Source organism: Primulina tabacum, chromosome 5, assembly GCF_025594145.1.
Source record: "Primulina tabacum isolate GXHZ01 chromosome 5, ASM2559414v2, whole genome shotgun sequence".
NCBI classification, from domain to species: Eukaryota; Viridiplantae; Streptophyta; class Magnoliopsida; order Lamiales; family Gesneriaceae; genus Primulina; species Primulina tabacum.
In genome coordinates this window covers 20671459-20693502 of record NC_134554.1, presented here as the reverse complement: position 1 = coordinate 20693502, position 22044 = coordinate 20671459, and the positions used below count along the sequence as shown (strand labels likewise).

The window sequence follows — 22044 nt, the reverse complement described above, 5'->3', positions numbered from 1 at the left end:
CCTGTGATGAATAAAGTTAATACTTTTGCTTACTTGCTTGAGTCTTCTTGTTTATGGTATGGTAGACTTGGACACGTTAATTACGATACAATTCGTAGACTAATTAACATGATAAGCATTTCTGCATTCCAAATTGATAAACAACACAAATGTGAAACTTGTGTTGAGATAAAACTAACGAGATCATCTTTTCGAACAATTGAAAGAAATAGTGAGCCACTTGTTATAATTCACAATGATATATGTGATTTAAAAGGTGTACAAACTCGTGGTGGAAATAAATACTTCATTACTTTTGTTGACGATAGCACAAAATTTTGTTATGTATATCTCATCAAAAGTAAGGATGAAGCTAGTAAGGATGAAGCTATTGACAAATTTGTCCAATATGAGAGTGAAGTTGATGGGTTTTCAAAAGGAAAATGAAATCAGATGGAACCATAGATAAGTATAAAATCAGATTGGTAATCAAAGGTTACCATTAACGTGAAGAGCTTGATTACTTTGTCACATATTCTCTTGTATCGAGAATAACCTCTATTCGTGTGATACTTGCGATTGCCGCCTTGCGAAATCTTGAAGTACACCAAATGGACGTAAAGACAGCTTTTCTAAATGGAGATTTAGAAGAGGAAATTTACATGGAACAACCTGAAGGAATTTCTGTGACTGGGCAAGAAAACAAGATTTGTAAACTGGTGAAGTCTCTATATGGCTTAAAACAAGCACCAAAGCAATGGCACGAAAAATTTGATAAAGACATGATAAAAAGTGGATTTAAATTCAGTGAATGTGACAAATGTGTATACATAAAAAACACTGAAAATGGATATGTCATTTTATGTTTTTACGTAGATGACATACTTATCATTGGTAGTAATGATAAGATGATCAAATCCACCAAGAAGTTATTGAACTCAAGATTTGACATAAAAGATTTGGGCTTTCTTTCTGATGTTTTATGGATTTTAATTCTAAGGATTACATCAGCTAATTATTTCCTCACTTAAACTATTAAATTCTCACTTATTGCTGAACTAGTCTCCAAATTCCTTAATAATTGCAAAATGAATTCCTAATTTCCTCGAAAATTATCCACTTGGTCCTTAATTACCAAAAATTCCACAATTATGCGTAAGTTTTTGGCGTTCCTAATTCCATTTTATAAGTTTCCCGTAACATGAAGTTAAATAATTATAAATTTATTAATCCCAAATTCAATTCCCATAACCAAATCTTAAATTTCCATCAATACTCAAAATCACAAGTTATACATTTTATACTTCTAAGGATTGCCGTAGTCTTCGAATCATTATTGCTTATATAAAATCCTCAAAAATTAATCCAACTAGTAACCACGAACCATCAACATTTTCTTAGAAAACCTACATGCCCCAAAAGCATTCATAATTTTCCAGATTAACTTATGATCCATAAGTAGAACATCAGTACTACTAACCCAAAAAATAATATAGTCAAATAATTTCCAACCTCTCTTAACGCCCAATATTCAAATTCTTAATCATGTCCAATTCCACCACAAATCCAGCATGCATGAAAAACATATAATTCCTCATTTCATGTCGTAACATGCATAAAATTTTTAAAACATCTAATCTCAAACATAACGACAGATAAACATTGACTATAAAACGTATATTATGTAAACATGCAGGTAATAACATTAAAAACCTTAAAACTTACAGATTTGAGGCTTGAAAACTGAGCTGCAGAAGCTGACGGTGGCACAACCCTATACATGACCCTTGCTCTGATACCAACTGAAACTTCTACTCATTTTCAAATTCTACTAGCCATTTTTTTAAAAAAATCTAAGGCGGAAAATGCACACACTCAAAAATATTTAAACAAGTTAAACATGCTTTTAAAAGGGTCATCAAACCTCGGAATAAAAATAACTGCAATTAATTTAATCTTTAAAATAAATCCATTCTCCTAGTCTACTGATTTAAAAGAGAAACTCGAACCGATAACAAAAATATGATGAATCAACAACGTAAACCAAGATTCAAAGACATTTAACCATAAATCTTAAACACATGACTCATAAACATGTTTTGCAGAAAAATACAAAGTCCTCGGGTTCGCGGTCGCACAACCAAATACGCGTACTCAGTCCTCGGCACCTCCAGCCTCCTCATCAATGTGCTCACCTGCATCATTCACATCTAGTGAGTCTAAACTCAACACGCCTATAACGTTAATAGCAAATACGTATACGTAAGATACAATAGTGAAAAGTACTATACTCAACATACATTTCATGATCTTTAAAGCATAAACATAAATATATCATAAAAGCATACGTGTCAAAACAGTTCATCATATCATCACATACTTATACATTTTCTTTAATTGAATTCAGTTCATTAGTTATGACTTTCGTATCAACTCTATCGTATCAGCTCTATTCGATGGATCCATCTACATATAACCGTGGTACCCGGCGACGAGGACATCAGCGACAACATTACCCATCCACTGAGCCTTGGACTCAGCTCATAATACCTCATATCATCGTATACGTATAAATCATCAGTCACAACCAACTCCCATCCTTCAAAACATCATCATTATCATCACTTAACAAAATCATGCAAATACGTAAATTTTCCTTGAAACCAAGCATGCAACATATTCTCATATTTACGAAAAAAGTCACATACATGATGCATAAACATTTAAAATCGTGTTTAGGGTGCTGCCAACACTTCTAACTCGACCCGGGTGCAAAATGACAATTTTGATCCTGGAAACCCAAAATGACCGATTTACCCCCGGACCTCAAAATTTCAAACCGAAGTCAACCAAACACCTTAAAACACCCCCAAAGCATAATAATAAGTATTTCTTAGACGTAAACTCGAGCACGTTTCAAAACTTAAACGATTCGTTTTAAAACTTGGACCGGAGTCCCGGTTTTAACCCGAATCAACCCGAAACTTAACCAAATTTTTCCCAACTTAAACCGTGACTTAAACCTACATGATCAGCCTATAAACCACCCATTCTAGACCACTTATGACCCACGAAACAAGCCCAAAGGTTGCTGAAAATCTCCAGCGTATGTACACAAATTTTCACAGCTTGAGCGATGTTACGAAAAAAATCATCTCTCTCTCATTTCTTATCAGAAAATTACAAATTTTCTATCGAATCGAAGATAACACAGAGTGCTACAAATCATATGTTGAACAAATTTTAATAAAACCAAATTTTAAGTCTCAGAATTTGAGATAACAGAGTGTGATATGTTTTGTGACACAAAAATTTCACAGCTTGTGCGATTTACCATAAAACCATATCTTTCTCGTTTCTTATCAGAAAATTACGAATTTGCTATCAAATCGAAGATAACATAGAGTGTTACAAATCATATGTTGAACATATTTTCAGAAAACCAACTTATAAGTCGCATAATTTGAAATAACAGAGGGTAACAAGTTTTGTGACACAGAAATTTCACAGCTTGTGCGGTTTTACGATAAAAATCATATTTCCCTCGTTAAAACTGATCAGCCCTCATCAAAACGTGACTAACTCCTGACTCCAGCCTCTTGACACCTTAACTCCACATATCTCAGCTTTTACAGCCCCTAAACTCGAAGACCTAGCAGCCTCTTTCATGCAATACACAATAGGGTGAGTTATGTTCAAGAAAAACGCATATTTCATGCCAACCTTTGCAAAAATGACACCACTTGATACATCAAAGAATTCCTCATGCAAATATATATATATATATCAGCATATAAATGGCGTGAAGGATGAGAAAAAAGATATAAGGCATACCTATTCGTTTATACGCTCGAAAACTCGAAAATCCTTGCATAGAACGTGCATCGGAGAGGCGGGAAGGAGTTTTTCTTGAAAGCTTTGGGAAAAACAAGGAGAGTGGCTGCTGGAAATTTTGAAAATGGCTGTTGGAGGTTGGGGAGGGTCGGCCACTATTAGTTAAGTAGGTTTAGGGTTTAGTTTAGGTGCTAATTAAGTCACCAATGAGCCCTAATCATAATTAAGTAGTTTAAAAGAGTTTTTGAGCCCATTAATCTCTAAAACAAGTCCAACAAGCCCAAAAACATTCTCAACAAAATAATTCGTTCCAGTAAGTTTTTGAAAATATTGCCCGAGCCCTCAAAAAGTCCCACGTTTCAATAAAATTTGCGTACCGATTAAAAATATGCTCTGACAGGTAAAAATATCCAATCAAGCTCATTTCTTGAAAAATACACTTAAAATATCTTATATTAATTAATTAAAATTAATCGTTCAAGAAAAATATTTTTCAAGAAATGGGCTTGATTGGGTAAACATCTTATATTAATTAATTAAATTTATCGTTCAATAAAAATATTTTTCTTAATTTTCCTCGGTCTCTGTTCCTCGTTCGAGCGCGAAATACAACTTAAAATTCTAATGTATGAAACTTTAAATAAACCACGAATTAAAACACAAATTCATGAAATAAACATGCATTTAATGCATTAAAAAAATTTAATAAAATACAAAAGAAATTTAATAACTTGCATGCATGTGGTTTACGTAGACATTCAAATTTTCGGGACGTTACAATTAAAAATAATTATTAAATAAAAATATTTTCCTGAATCCCCGGTCTCCGTTACACGTTCGAGAGCGAATTGCAACTTAAAACTCTAATGCATGAAACTTATAAATAATCATGAAATAAACCCTACCCATTCAATAATCATGAATGATGTGAATAAAAATCAATAAACACATATTTAAAATAAAACCTTAGATTGCATGCAGCCGCGTTACGTATTTCGAATTTCCTATACCTTACATGGACAGTCCGAGAGAGGGTTGTTCAGTGCATCATCAAATGATCACCCATCTGTATGAATGAACATCTTCATGCTCTTGCTAATGAAACATGACGTTTACATCACATATGTTAGTCTCGAGATAAAGCAACTTTTATCCTTCTTTTTGGCGGCTGATTCGACTAAGAACCGGTTTAGAATATACGGTACATTTCTTAATGAGTTTCACGATCTTACGTTGTGAGACAGACCTCATAGTACCTATTGTATATTCAAAGACTTTATCTATGCAGCTTGCATGAGTATACAGATAAATTATAATAACATAATCGAATAAAATCGTAAAATATTATTAAAATAAATATTATTTTACATCAGAGTCAATAAAAACTCGAGCCACATTTGTTGGGCACCTAGTCTAACAATATATATACACACACTTAAACACACACACACACATATATATATATTATATATATATATATATATATAGTATAAAAACCAAATTCAAAAGTTCATGAATTATCCATACATGTTACAAATCCGTTTGATATAGTTGCTTTATTGTTTTCCCTGGAATATCATATCGATCACCCTTGCGAAAATGTTGAAGAAAGGGTAAAACCCCATAATTTAAATGAAAGTTCTTTTCAAACATGTGTTTTTAAAAAATCAAGGCACATTTGCTTATTTCACGGGAGTTCTATGCATGATTTTTAAGAATAGAATGTTTTAAAAAATCATTAATTTTATATAAAGATTATGAGTTTTTCGTATTTTCACAAACGTTAACCGCATATTCGAGATTACTGAAATCTCGAGATCTAAAATCTCTCAAAAAAATTAATATAATAATTCTTCGTGTTTTCAAACACTGAGCACATGTACTTTTGAAAACGTCATACAAACAAGTAAGTGTGATCAAAATTTTAAAACATGGAGGGTTAATTTACTAATAATGTAAATACAAACAATGTTTGGGCAGATTTATGCTAATAACATAGACCTTAAGCCCAACTGTCATATTTGACGTAAAGCCCATTTTTATCCTTTTCCGTTTGCTCAGTCAGCCCACTATTTAAATAGAAATCACTCATTTTTCAATATCAACTCCATTGAAACCCTAGCGGCGTTGCTTCACAGAGCCTCAGCGAAGAAACTCCCCAAGAAGCCATGGTAGATTTTAACATCTGTCTTTAATTCGCGCAGAATAATTACTGTAAGTGTGCGTTCTATGATCATTTATGTTTCTGCAGGCGGACGTTGAAACGGAGGTGGCGGCGGGACAGCCGAAGAAGAGAACATTCAAGAAGTTCAGCTTTAGGGGAGTAGATCTCGATTCTCTTCTCGACATGTCCACCGATGAACTGGTTAAGCTTTTCAATGCCCGTGCTCGTAGAAGGTACGTTCTTTTCGATGTGAATTGTGTTATTTTATGGTGTGTGTGGGTGTGTTATGCTTTTGCAATTTACTTCGGCGGATTTAAGTGTAATAGTTGGAAAGTGCGCAGTAGCAATCGCAATTTACTTCGGCGGATTTGAGTGTAATAGTTGGATTTTGGACCATCAGCTTATAGTATCACATTTGTCTTGTTGACATATATTTAAGCTTTATGTGTAAAACTAATGATTATATTTTATGTATTTGTAATATTATTATTATATATACGTTGGCTACGTACTACGTCCATAGATGTAGGCCCCCCTTCTGCACAGGTCTGTGTTCCACGAACTATAAACAATATAGATGTATTACCACGGATCTGTGGCCAAGACCAGTTCATGGAGCTTACCGCCTAACACACACATGGGTCCTAAATACTAATTTGTACATGGATCCGGCACTAATCGATTTTTTATTACAAATTTGGTCACCACTGATATGTGGCATGCGCGTGCTAGGTATGTGATTTATTTATTAGCTCATACACCTAGAACACATCCCTAGGCATGAATATGCCTCTGTTCTTCCAGTTGTAAGTCCTATATGCTTGGCCACTAATACACCTAAGTACTCTTGTTATCTTCGTGATTGGTTCATGGCCTATCCATAATGCTAGAATTGGAATTTGAAGTAGGCATAACTCGCAACAATGACTCGGGGCACAACACTCATGGTTTCATACATGAGCATGTCCGTTTTGCAGTGCAAGTACTATCCTGTCATGTGCAATTCTCCCCCACTTTGGATACAAACCCTTTCTTATTTATGAAACTTTATTGCAGGTTTCAGAGGGGTTTGAAGAGGAAGCCCATGGCTTTGATCAAGAAGCTGCGTAAAGCTGTAAGTCATTGTTAGCTATTCTAATTTTTTTTTTTAAATTTCTGTCCTGTTTCATTGTGTTTAGTTTGTGGTGCTTTTGGGTTTTTTATGTAGTAGGATTTCAAAGAAAGAACAAGTTATCATGAAGAAGTGAGGCATAGCATTAACATACGTGACAAAATCTGATCTTGCTCTAATTCTATGATTGTTCACAAAATTCTCAGGTGCAAGCAAAGTGATGTTATCCGGATATATGGTTATTCACTTACCTTGTCAATCCATATCCGCTGAGATGCAAACATAATGTCTCTTTTCTAAAAAAATTTGTGTCTCCTGTCTTGCAAGTAAATGGCACTTACAATGAGCAAGTTTATAGGCTATCGTCTAATCACAGACGTTTTAATATTTACAAGTCTTGTCTGACCTTACGTTGCAGGCTCGTGCCTTTGGTTTCAGAACCACCTTTGATTCTTCTATTTAGAAATCAGGATCCACCTTATCAACCGACCTTGTCATGTTCTTTACTTTAAACTTTTGGTGTGTCCTTTAATTCCCAGAGCCGCTCACTATATTAGGTATCTAGTTTTTTTTTTCTCCCAGCTACACTTGATAGGCCTCATTTAATTGCTCTATAATGAGCCTACAATATTTTGAATTGGGTTATTGGTCCTGGTTAGGGTTTTGCACAATCATTTTATCATAAACAATTCTTGACATGAAACATTGCAGAAACGTGAGGCACCACCTGGTGAGAAGCCTGCATTGGTGAGGACCCACCTACGAAACATGATTATAGTACCTGAGATGATCGGAAGTGTCCTTGGAGTATACAACGGCAAGACCTTCAATCCAGTTGAAATCAAACCTGAAATGATCGGCCACTATCTTGCAGAATTCTCGATTTCATACAAGCCAGTTAAGCACGGAAGACCTGGTATTGGTGCCACCCACTCGTCAAGGTTCATTCCTCTTAAATAGACTCTTTTCCATCAAATGGCATTTGCTTCAGTTGTTTCGTGGTTGATCAATATTACTTTTTAGTATCGTTTCAGACCGCAGTTTCAATTTTCGTTGGATATTTGTGGATGTTTGTTTAAGTTTTGGTTCTGGAAAGAGGTTGTGATTACTGTCACAAACCTATAACTGAATGAAGATCGAAACCATTAAATTTTTGATTTCATGAGTTTGTTATTTTTTAATGCCATGACTGGAAAAAGCTGAATTTTTCTAGAAAGATGTATGTTTTTTGACGTAAAATTTAAAAATTAAAGAAAGTAAAAATCATCGGCTTACTATTAAATTGTGTGAGATTGAAATCGAGCCATGTATTTATTATAGCATGGTTTATAAAAAATATTATTTAAAAAGTTAACTAATCCGAATTTATTAATTCTTTGGTTGAATTTTGTTTACACGAGATAATTACTCGTAAAACATTAAGAAAAATGTTGGAAAACACACAACAAAAAATCAAATAAACTTTATTAACAAGCAAAAATTATTCAAATAAATTAAATAGGTAAAAAGCTATTCAAATATATATTCATTTTATATACTATACATAATAGACTTTATCTATATATATATGGGTTTTTTTTTAAAAAAATAATTTAAATTTTAAAAATGTATTTAAAAATAATTTAAAAAAAAATTGGCAATACTACTGCAATCCGCGCTTGATAGGCTTGGTAAGTGCGGACGGTGCTACCAAGCGCGGACTTTGCGGACGCTCCTACGTGGAGTACCGTCTGCGCTTGGTAAGTGCGGACTCTGTATATTATAATATTAGTAAGCACCGTCTAACAAATTTTATTTATCGCAGATGAGCAGGATAAAAAGAAGAACAACAAATTTGAGGATATGGACGTCAATTATGTTCTTTTCATCTTATCTTTAGATAGTGTATTTTCTTGTGTCATGATATGTAAAAACATTTTTACAACGTGTTTGTTTATATTTTTTATTTCAGCTTTGTTTAATTGTGTTTTTTTTCCTGCACTTTTATTCATCTTATCTTTCGCTTATTAACACTATACTGTAGAAATAATAAAATTTAGACAATGCAACAATGCAAACTGCATAACAATAGAAATTTTATAGTTACAATTAATTAGAAGAATCATCGTCATAATTAAAATTATACAAATTGCTCCCTGTTCCACAATCAGGTGGATTGCGTCTTCTCGTTCCTCTACGTAATCCTACATCTTCAGGATTTTCCTCATTGGAGTAACCTGGATAAGTGATAGGTGAAATAACATTCCTCTGTGGTCGAGTGTCATGCACAATATGCTGAGGTCCAACATTAAGCAAATTCGTAAAACTTTGTGTGTTCGACCAATAAGGAGTTTGAAAATCCGGCTGACCAAACGAACGAAAGTCAGCAAACCCTGAATCACTGAAAAAACCAGGTTGAGTAGTAGAGGTTCCTGCAATATTCAATTCAGCTGACGTAATAATCGTAGAGTCTCCTGCAAATCCACTTGGTTGCCTTACCATGTCGCTTCTCCATCCTAATGATGACTGATGCGAAAACGGAGAATGCGTACTAAAATTTTGTTGAACATTAATTTCTCCAACAAAAGTATTGTACAGATGTGGTTGAAAACCAACGACAGTAAGTGCAGGATGATATGGTGCGCACAGTTATTCGATTATATCATTGAAAGTAGTCTTCATCAGTTTGCATCAATCGCTCGTGTCGCACCACTTTAAAAAAATATCTCAGCCTATTATTCCACAACTCAATTGAATTTCTATGATAATCTCCCCGATCGGTGTTTCGATGTCCTATTCTCGTGATATTATGCATATCGTCATTGTCGACGGCAGACCCTGAAATTGATTGTCGTTTTCGTAATTGTCGCATTATCCGATTAGGACGATGCATCTCCACGATGTCAAAGCATATAAGGGGACAAACACATCGCCATATTCTGTTGTCGTATGAATCAATAAACGTCTTCACATCTATGTCATTTTTTTTGTAAACGATCCAATTAAACTGTAAAAAAATGTTAAAATTAAATATTCATTTAGTCAAAACAAAATAGTCTTCGTTTAATCACTATTAAATATTAAAATTCTATAATACCTCATTATTATTCATACGATCTAGAGAATCTCTTATAATTCTTACAGCATGTGTTGACGAATATGTGTAACTAAATCCAAATTTCCACCTACAATTATAAAAAAAATTACATATCAAAAAAATATACAAGATATATATGATATTACCACAATAATTTTTAAATATTACCGTGCACACCATATGGAGAAAACTGGAATCAAAGCATCCGGATCAACGGGAGGTACAACTAATGTTAACCCATCTCGATCAGGGTTAACACATTTAATCCTGCTCCATGCCCATATCTGCTTATAATAATAATAAAAAATTAAAAAATTTAACCAAAAAAATTTGTTAAATAATCACATCACATTAATGATACCTGCAAGATATATAAAGTTCCAGCCATTGTAGTCTTCTCTATACGTGACGCGTTACACAACTCACGGTATAGAAATGCTAAAACTGCACTACCCCAACTATAAGACTTCACGTTATCAACATCTCGTAGCAGTTGAAAAAATATTAGTCTAGCTGACCCTCCTGATAGTCAGAGAACATTATTCCTCCAATAATCATTAACGCAACACAACGGATAAATTTCACAACATCTACTTCTGAAGTTTCATCATTAACAAGGTTAGATATACAATGATCGTGTAGTGCAGTCATAGACAGATGACCACCTTTCAAATGTTTTGATGCTGGCAAAAATCCCAACATATCCAAACATATGTGTTGCCATTTCTCAACTTTATGTGACACATCTACTCCAGTTACTGCTTCACCATCAATTGTTAGACCCCAAATTATTGAAACATCTTGTAATGTCACTGTTGCTTCACCACATGTAAAATTAAACGTGTGTGTCTCGCGTCGCCAACGTTCAACAAGCGTAGTAATCAAATGATTATCAAGAACTTATGAGCCACATTCTAAAACTCAATAAAAACCCATATGATTTAAATATGCTAGTACATGCCTGTGTAAGTAATTATCAGTATATAATTTCCAAATCAAATTGTCTGACCTCTTCACTTTGACAATATCATCAATGGTTAACGAAGACACTCTTGATGACATATGTGTCGCTTGTAAATAGAGAACACTGGGATCTTCTGGATTTCGATTATCTGCCATTCTGAACTATGCAGTAGATCTTCTCAACTTCGTCTAAAAAAATTTTCGGTGAGGAATTGAGAAACTGATAAATGCGAGAATGAGAGGGCAAAGATAAGAGGAGGAAAGAAGAGGAGGAGGAGGAAAGAAGAAGGATTCGGGCATAGATAAGGATTGGACGAATGAAATAGCGTCACGTGGCAGGTGGAGAAGCGTCCGCGCATACCAAGTGCAGACGCTGCTCCACGTGAGCACCGTCCGCGCGTACCAAGCGCGGATTGCAGTAGTATTGAATTTTTTTTTTTAAATTGGTTTTGAAATTTTTTTTAAATTAAATTATTTTTTAAAAAAACCTATATATATATAAAAATAGAGTTTTTATCAAAAATAGTAATTTCCCGCCAAAATGACATTTCTAAAAAAAGAAAAGATTTACTTGAATATTGACATATGTGTACTGCAATAAATAATCACTTCAATTATTGTTTGCATTGATTACATCAATTCATTTAATTCAATTAAATTTTATATTAATTCAAATTTAATTTATGTATTATATGTTTTTTATTTTTTTTACTCAAATCTATATTTATATCTATATAAAAGCAGAGTTTTTGTCAAAAATAGTAATTTTTCGCCAAAATGTCATTTCTAAAAAAGAAAAGATATATCATGAATATTGATATATGTGTACTGCAATAAATGATCACTTCAATATTGTTTGGATTGATTATATCAATTCATTTAGTTCAAATTTGAATTTAATTAAATTTTATATTAATTCAAATATAATTTATATATTATATGTTTTTTTATTTTTTTACTCAAATTGAAAATAAACTCTATTGAAAACGTAAACTCTATTAAATTTTTTGCACTGATTATATCAATCAATTTAATTAAAAACTGTATAAATAAATTTAAAATACAAATGACTGCAATGTTTAGTATCACTGATGAGGTAAATCATTCAAAAATACATTTTGCTATTTTAAATAATTTTCTGCCCAAATTACTTACTGAAAAAGAAATACAATATTTAATTAGTTTATTTAATTTTTCTAAAAATAAAATTGGTTGAGTGTTAAAAGATATCACTACAACGAGGTTTTCCAATGGACATTAAATTACCATTTAATAATCATAAATTTTTTTTTATCCCAAATGTATATTATTTCGAAATTTCCTTAATTTGAAAGAATTAATGCATTGTAGTTTTTTTCCAAAAGCATATTTATATTATATAGCTTGAATTGTTTTATTAAAAATTCAAATAAGAGAGCACAAGAAAATTAAAAGAGATGGATTCAAAAGAGTTTCAAATGACATTAAATTACTCTCAATAAACATATATATTACCCTCAATAATCAGAAATGTTTGACACCCAATGCATGCAATTCGAGATTTTCATAATTTGAAAGAGTTAATGTATGATATAACTCTGTCAAAAGCATCCAATGTATAATTTTTGTTCCTTGGGATGTCTTATTTGAATTTTAAATTATAAATAATGCAATATTGCATATTATATTAGAAACTAATTTTATTCTACTTATCTTACTAAATTTATCTACTCCAAAATTGAATTCTAAAATGATTCCTCTTTTCAGCACCATATATGAGTTGAATCCTTCTAAGATGTAATGTTCGTTTAAATTTAGATTTGTTCGTTGTTATGAACTACCTACATATGGAAACAACAAAAACAACGAGACATTAAGTTTGAAATCTATCTTTCATGATCGAGAAGTAAAAAAATATTATTATTCTATTTGTACAAAATTTTAATTAGTACGTATCACTAATGTGATAATTTTCTTCTATATTACAAAGTTCACGGATACATGATAGTATAAAATGTCCTGTAATGGAAATGATTAAAGTATGCATCTTATTAGAAGACTACCTTATAAAATTTATTGACATTGTTTTGGAATACACTTTGTAAATGTTAATAAAATAACTTTTCTGATTTATACATAATTTACTTATGATCACATGTTTCATTTTTCTTTCGGAATAATAGGCTGTTGTGTATATTATGAAGAGATTTTGTAGATAAAATCACAACCCATTTGGATAAAGATATTGATGAAACAATTATTGTTATCATTCAAATGTGTCAAACACGTGTCCATGTCACAAAATTTTTTGTGAATGTGGATTTAGACGAAATTACTGAATTTTTAAAAAAGTATTTCTCATTAATTTTATTGAATGTGATTTAAAAACATATTTTTTTATCACATGTTAAAAAATAATAATATATAGCTTCTCGAAAATTAAATAATTAAATATGTATTAAGGTTGGTGATCGACATTAATACACTAAACACGATAAACATCATGCCATTGCCTTAGGCTAACACAATCTAAAATTTTGATATATGATAGTGATTATTAGCTAAAAAAATTAATCGATATGCTTGTATTTAAGAATTTTTTTTAAAATTAGCAAAAAATAGTTTTTATTTTTATTTTTTATAATTATATTATTTTTTCAATTTAAATATCTATTCATTTTTCACTATTTTTTAATAATATCATCCCGTGCATCGCACGGATGAAATACTAGTACGCTTAATACCACAATTTTTTCCTTCAAAAAAAAATGAAAAAAATACCACATAATCTTATGAATTCTAAACACAAAATATATATATATCCAAAATAAATAAAAACAAATTATATTTTGAAAACAAAGAACAGAAAACTACTGAATGAAAACAAAAAATTCTTAAATATATATTTATTTTTATAAATCTTACTATATAGAAAAAACAACATATAAAAATCATAAAAATATGAAATGAAATTGGACAGAGAATATAAAATTTCTCAACTCTCACGACTCTCACCAAGTCACCACTGCAGAATTTAGCCATTTCAAATTTCAGATACAGTCGTCGTCTTCATCCGAGTAAGATTTTACACGTATTTTTTTGTTGATATGTTTCCTTGTGCTTTTTAGATATCGTGTTTTCACGGATTTGGCTTCATTCCATTAATCGGTTATGGCTGGTTTTTCGTTTTCTGGCTTTAATTTTATCATGTTTCACAATGGCTATATAATAATTTATGAGGAATTGCTGGCAATAATGTTTGTTTTTTTTAAAAAAAAATTATTGAGTAGTGATATACCGGAAAGATCACGTGTCATTCTTAGACTCGGGTAGGGGAAGAAATAACGGAAACTCAGAGCTAGTTCCGAGAAGCCGATAGGAGACTAGGTCGAAGCCAGCCCGAGTAAATAAAGAACACCTTGTTTAAACCATCGCGAGCGAGCGTCAACCCAAAATACCTATCAGACCACTACAGACTTGTACAAGCCCAGACCCCTGGTCTCAATTGATGTAATGTCCAAAAGCCAACCTACGTAAACCACGTGCATGCAAATTAATTTAAATTACTTAATTATTTTGTTTAATTGATTTTAAATGCTTACATGATGCATATTATATGATTAAAAGTCTGATTGCATGATTAAATGATTAGATGTCACGATTTTATGAAAATTGCAGATTTTACTCGTATATTCGATAATAGGTTGGGGAAAGGAGGCCAGATAAGACTAAGATAAAATAAATATTTTTCAATAAATATTTGCAAGGCTTATTAATATGATTAAATTCTTCTATAAATGATATAGTTCAAATTATTTTACGAGACGAGCTCGATTTTATCCGGGAAGCCGGTTTTGGGCAAACGAGGGATTTTTGAAAGATAAAAATTATTATTTTTGAAAACTAATTTTTATAAACTTTTATTTTTCAATTAAATAGGTGTTATTGGGACTAATTTACCTAAATTAGTAGGCTCAATTGCTCCTAAACTCAAAGACCCAAAACTTAAGCCATTAACAAGCAAATTTAAAATATATAAAATAAAATCAGAGGTCTGTTTAAGGTTGCATTCAGCAGAAATTCCTCACACACAACACACACCAAATTTCGAAAATTCCTAGGGGAGAAAACAAGGAGTTTGTGTTACTCGTTCGTCCTTCTTCGCACCCCATGCCGACGATTGTATATTCGAGTGTTCTAAAACGCAAAGACAAGTTTCTAAATTCTTTTGACGCATCATTCAATCCATATTATGAAAGTTTTGTTTATTTTTGCATAAAAAAATTGAGTTCAAATTGCTTATCGTTTTGACGATTATTTTTAAAGTTTTGAAGATTTTTACGTGTATATGAATGTGTTATGATTTCCAACGAGTATGCAGTCAATATAGGACGTTTAAGGGATTGAACAAGTGCTGTTTAGGCATGAGACGAGGGCTGGACAAGAGCTAGAAGGCGTCGTGTATGGCTGATGGTTAGAGGCTAGGGTTTTCATGGGACATGTGTATGTAAGGTCTCGGCTAAGAGAAGAGGGGCGTGAGGCTCGACCAGGGCTTGGGCAAAGGGTCGTGCTGGATGTGACTAAGGGCTAGGAAGAGTCCTAGCATGGCTAGGACCCAAGGGCGACCGGTAGGGAAGAGTCCACAACCGCATAGACTCTTCCTATGCACACGTTGGGCTGTTGCTGAGGGTAGGGCTCGTGGCATGGCTAGGATGGTCTATGCAGGTCCAGTAGGGTCTAGGTAGGATGGTCGAGAGTCGGGACAGAGGCTGGTGCTGCTTGGTCCATGGCGGCTCAAAGAAATTGGAAGAGATGGGTTGCGGCTGTGAGGGGCTTTGCCTAGGATTTTGCGTGGGCTAGGGGGCTTCTGCGTGGTCCAAGGGAAGTCTAGGAGGGTCAGGGCTAGGTGTGGTTCAAGATGGCTCGGCCGTGGTTCGACGAACTTAGGGTCGTGGCTCAAGGGGAAAGTTGCTAGGGTTCGATTGAAGGGTTTAGGAAGAAAGGGTTCGAACCGTGGTCCACGAGGTTGATTCATGGTTCAATAGGCTACTTTAGGTATAAAAAGTTTTTGTTTAAAGTTTGGGAAGAAATTTTTTGAGTTTGAATCAATTCGAGAATTAAACGCTTCACGAATTAGTATTAAGGAATTAAATCGAAATCCTTCAGTTTAAATTAAATATTAAGTCCAGGGACAAAAAGGTCATTTTACACCTGGGTAGTACGAAGGGATTGGCAGTGTCCCGATGGATCATAATGCATGTTAAATGATATTTTATAACGTTTATGACGATGATATGAGATGTATGATTTATGGTAAAGCTGTGCAATTATTACTGTTTAAAAATGATATTTCACAAATGTGGAAATGACACGAAATTTTATGATTTTAAAAAAAATATTTTGAAAAATGTGAATTGACTGTGACATAAATGATATGATATACGATCTTTGAAAATATCATGAGGGAGAAAGATCCAGAGGGAGCCCGTTTATGAGAAAAGATCCAGAGGGAGCCTAACGATCGTATTTCAATTTTACGTCGATGCCTAATGTCCGTTTCCATGCGCAATGGTGAGCTAAAACTGATCAGTCGACCAAAGTATAAAAACTAGTCACTTTCAAGGATCAAAATTCACCCAAAATGATAAATGATTGAAAACTTTACGATTTGACGTTTTATGATATATTTATGCTTACAAGTTTATTTTAAATAAAGATATGATTTTAATGCGTGTGCTTGTATATGTATTATTTGTTACTCCTGTTTAGAACGTGCTGAGTCATTAGACTCTATATGCTTGAATGCAAGTGATGATGATACTGAAAGAGGCGCTGACGCTTGAGTGAACCGAGTCTGACAGTACACTCTGGAGGGACTTTATTTTCTGCATTAGCTTGATAGTAAAAGTTTTAAAGATTTATTAATGATTTTTATTTGATATTTTGATACTTTATTTTTGAAGTTAGTATGATCATGTTAAATGTTGGATTTGAATGTTGATAATTGACGATTTAGAGATTTTTATGCACTTGAGATTTTAAATGTTAAACTATTTTGATTTATGGAAATGTTAAGTTATTTAAAAGTGATTTCGAAATTATGTATGAGAAAAAAAATTAGTAGGATTTTAAAGTTAAAAGTAGTGGACGTTTCAGTTGGTATCAGAGCGAAGGATCCCCAAAGGGTTGTGTTACTGCCACTCCGAGAAGCTCAAGAAGTCACGTCTCAATTATGTGAGTTTTTGCTGCTTTAGATTTTGTATGCTGAACTTTAAGTGCTTTTGTGATTCATGATATAGAGGTTGGATGCATGTTTCAATTAAATGTTAAATGCATGTTGGTTACATGGTATGGAAGATTTGCAAAGAGATGCCTCCTAGACGATTTCTTCGTATGGATAATGAGGATAGACATGAGGAGGAGATTCTACAGCCTCCACATAATCAGGATGCTAGTGCTCGTGTACTAGCCGGTATAGCTCGTTTACTAGAGCAGCACGTGGGAAATGGTGCGAGGGTCCGACCGGAAGCTGTCTATGAGTGATTTAGGAAGATGGATCCCGCGGATTTCTCTGGCACTGCTGATCCTGAAACATCTACTACATAAAGTTTTTTAGACAAGCTCAATTTTTTCGAAATTCTTAGAATTATGCATGCATGCAATACTGCTGAAAAATACGTCTTTTAAAAATAATCATAATAATATAACAGATAAAATACTGCAGTTTAAAAATTCTCGCCAACTCGTCCATCCTGGATGTAGGTAAAAATAAAACAAGTAAAAATCCTGGTAATCAACAACATGTCAAAACAAAGCGTATAAAAATGATCATGTCTACTCCTAACTCATAAAAAAAACATGATGTGAGGAAAATGCGGTCCTCGGGTTCATATGCGTACATCCAGCCCTGTCGACTCAGACTTCGGCACCTCCAGCCTCCTCATCAACAAGCACGCCTGCATCATTCGCACCTAGTGAGTCTAAAGACTCAACATACCTGTAATGTTATATCGAATACATATACATAACATGCAATAGTGAAAAATAATGTAAGCAAAATATATTTCAAGAATTTAAAAGCATAACGTAAACATGTCGTATAAAATCATAACGTGCCAAAACATGTCTCATCATAATATCATATACGTATACATTTTCTTTTAATTGAATTCAGTTCATTAGTTGTGACTTTCGTATCAGCTCTATTCGATGGATCCATCTAATATAACCGCGGTACCCTGCGGCGGGGACATCGGTGACAGTATTCATCACTTAATAAAATCACGCAAATACGTAAATTTTCCTTAAAATCAAGCATGAAATGTATTTTAATAATTTCACAAAAATCATGTTCGTTATACATAAACATTTAAATATAACATGTCAAATTGTGCTCAGGGTACTGCCAGGATTCAAAACTCGACCCCGGTGCAAAATGACCATTTTGCCTTTGAAAACCCAAAATGACCATTTTACCCCTGTACAACAAAATTTCGACCATAATCTTACCAAAATCCTTAAAAAATCACAGAACTTATTTATAAACATTTATTAGACGTAAAATCGAGCCCGTTCCGAACTTAAACGATTCGTTTTAAAACTTGGACCGGGGTCCCAATGTTAATCTGAATCAACCCGAAACTTAACCAAAATTTTTCCAACATAAACTGTGACTTAATAATACTTAACCATACCCTTAAAACCCATTTCAAAACATTTGGAACCCTCGAAGACCCCATGATCTTTTCTGAAAATTTCTGCACCAAGAAGAACAAAAACCTAATGCACCTTGGGCTCTAAATAATCGATCCTAGCTCACGACCAAGCGGACCAGCACTTAACCAACTATACTAAGACCAAGTCCAAACCCAAGATGCCCCACTTGACCAACCTTAGCTACCTACTGCCCAAACAACCAACCCCACGCGCTACTCCTGAAGCCACAACAACAAGCCAACTGAGCCACCCCTCATCCTACTCATTCGATTGGTTTCTAGACCAAGAACAGCTGCTCACGGTCCTCTCCCAGCCCTGTCACGGACCAAAGAGGGTCAGATTCTTGGCCAGGATCAAACCACGCACAACTGCACACACACATCCTTCGATCTAGCCATTTCACGCACTATACGACCCAAACGCTCTTGACTCTTAAACCAACCATGATTCATTCATTTCTCAGCCTTAAACACCCATGAATATGGCTGCTGGAATAAGGGGTGGGAGGCCAAGCTCTAGGGTTAGGGTTAGGGTTTGAGGTGTTTTAATAAGTTCGGTTGGCTTCGAGTCGAAATTTTGAGGTCAAGAGGTAAACTTGTCAATTAGGGTTTCCGGGTGCAAAATGACTGGGGCGAAATGGTCATTTTGCACCTGGTTCAAGTTAGCATTCTTGGCAGTGTCCTGATCACCAAAATTGCATGTTTAAAATGTATGTGTTAATACGAATATGAATTTTTATGAAAATAAGGAAAATACGTTGCATGCTTGGTTTTAAGAAAATGTAAGTATATGAATGGATTTTATAAGTGGTGAATACGATGTCATATTTTTGAAGGAGGGGAGTTCACGAACACGAACACAAACATGTAAGGCCAAGGCCCAGTGGATGGGTAAAACTATCGCCGATGTCCCCGTCGTCGGGTACCGCGGTTATACATAGAAGAATCCATCGACTTAGAGCTGATACAAAAGTCACAACTAATGATTTGAATTCAATAAAGGAAAATGAACACGCATATGATCCATTGATGAGATACATTTGAATATGTTTATGTTACGATATGTTTAAGTTCATTCTTTTAAGATCATGAAGTTTTTTTTAATTACAAAATTTTTCACTGTTGCATGTTATGTATATGTACCTGTTATATCGGTCCAGGTGTGTTGTGTCTTTAGACTCATTAGGTGTGATTGATGCAGGTGAGCATGCTGTGGTAGAGACCAGAGGCGCCGAAGAGAGTAGGCGGAGCTGAGAGTGCGCACGATAACTCGAGGAATTTACGTTTTTCCACATATTATGTTTATGGGTCATGGATGAATATTGTTTTTACGCGTTTTACATCTGTTCATTCGTTGTGGATTTGACAGACTTTTGAGCATGGCTTTTTAATTCCTTTCAAAACAGTAAGCTAGGAGTTGATGTTAATTAGGAATTATTTAATTGCAGTTATTATTATTCAGTGATTGAATAAGTTTTTAGTGCGCATGGTGGGCTGTTTTTATTCGCATGCATGTGTATGAGCATTTTCGAAATTAGTTTCAAAAAATAATTTATATTATTATTTTAGAAAAAAATTCTAGTATTATTTTAGAAAAAAAATTTCTTGTATTATTTTAGTAGTAGAAGTTACACAATAAAAGTGAGAAAAATTGAAAATCGGGAATTGTGGAGTCCAAGGGTAAAATTGTCATTTTACGTCTCGGGTAGTATGAAAGGTCTGACAGTGTCCCGAAAAATCATAATACATGCTAAATGATATTTTAAAATGGTTATGATGAAAAGATTGTATTTTACGATATATGTTAAAGATGTACGATTTTCCCTGGAAAATGTTATTTTTACGAATTTGAAGGATTCGATATTTTATAATAAAAAAAGAAAGAAAATATTTTGAAGGATGTAAATTGACTTTGACAAACATGATATGATATGAGATGATTGGAGATATTGTGAGGGAGAAGGCCCCAGAGAGAGTCCGACTATCGTATTTCCACTTTTGGCGAGGCCCAACGCCCGCCCCCATGTATAATGGGTGAGCTAAAGCTGATCAGTCGACCACATGATGATACAATTACGACTATTCACTTTCAAAGATCAAACTTGAAGGATTGAGTGTGCTAGTGCCTTCGAAGGCATTTCAAGCACTACATTCTCCAATGAGCTGCAATAGCTCGTGTTCTAAGAATGTTAACACCGATGAATTAAATCGAGTTTTGTTTTAAAACCAAACGGAAGAAACTCGAAGTAATCCTTCGTGAAGAAGACTGTTATATTGGAAAATATTTTAACTTATGTAAACTGAATAACTGAAAAAGGGTAGATTAGTTTTTGCATTCATTAGTTCAGTTATGGTGACAACTGAACTGACAGATACTCTAACCGATCCAAACAGTTTGAAAACAGTAGTTAATCAGTTAAATCCACAAGATATGTTTATGGATATTCGGATATTTCAATTGCTCCTACGTCACGCCTTCTATCACCTCGGGTAGGATCCACCAGAAGATTTTGATTTATACAACTACTTGTACAAACGCACTCAGCTTAGGACTTACTCACTGCCTAACTGAACTCCTAGTTTAGACTGAAGGCATCACCTTCCAGCCAACACTTCTTTTACGTCTATGTGAGAAAGACTACATACACAAGTTTAACGTCTTTGTGCAAGACTATATTTGAGTGGTGATGAGAGTGTTTGTGTGTGTGAGAATTGAACAATATGTTCTCACAGACTGAGAGAAATAAGCTTCTACTATAAGCTGATATGACTGTGAAGAGTTCCCTCTGGGCTGATTGCTTCTGAAAGCTGATGTGCAATGTAGGTGCCCTTTCTTTTCTCTCGTATTTGTGTTGAATCTTCTTGTCTATGTATATTGAGTTTTCACGGATATTCTCTTTATATAGGCGGGAAAAATGATCGTACAGTGAGACTTAATTATTGTATCCGTTGCATCTTGAATTCATTTCTTGGACTTTGTGTCTCGACTTTTCGACTGCCCTTCTGAAACGTTTTGTCTTTAATGCTCTGATGAAACGTCCATTATTGTCCTTTGACTGGACAATTACTTTGTACCTTTGTGTATAGCTGTAATCCTCATAAAGAGTTTGTCTTCATCTACAACTAAAAGATTTTGACTGATGCTTCGAATTAGTCAGCTGAACGGATCTTCAGTTGGGCTGGTGAAATCAGTTGACTCATCAGTTGAACTGATTTCACTCTT

General features: G+C 33.9%; 1 protein-coding gene and 1 long non-coding RNA gene across 2 annotated transcripts in view; one reads left to right on the top strand and one right to left on the bottom strand.

Moving 5' to 3' along the window:
* LOC142547270 (uncharacterized) overlaps window positions 1-22044 on the bottom strand; it is an 81156-nt gene that overhangs the window by 14221 nt on the left and 44891 nt on the right. The window lies entirely within an intron of this gene.
* Window positions 5828-8250, top strand: LOC142547267 (small ribosomal subunit protein uS19). The gene is made up of 4 exons (XM_075655464.1): window positions 5828-5984; window positions 6065-6210; window positions 7034-7091; window positions 7800-8250. Exons 1-4 carry the CDS (start codon window positions 5982-5984, stop codon window positions 8046-8048), a joined length of 456 nt encoding a protein of 151 aa, XP_075511579.1. The 5' UTR covers window positions 5828-5981; the 3' UTR covers window positions 8049-8250.

Bases quoted from the DNA above. Each gene is read 5' to 3' on its own strand.
- LOC142547267 (XM_075655464.1), top strand. The intron at 6,211-7,033 runs GTACGTTCTTTT...ACTTTATTGCAG, and splicing joins AATGCCCGTGCTCGTAGAAG to GTTTCAGAGGGGTTTGAAGA. The intron at 7,092-7,799 runs GTAAGTCATTGT...GAAACATTGCAG, and splicing joins TCAAGAAGCTGCGTAAAGCT to AAACGTGAGGCACCACCTGG.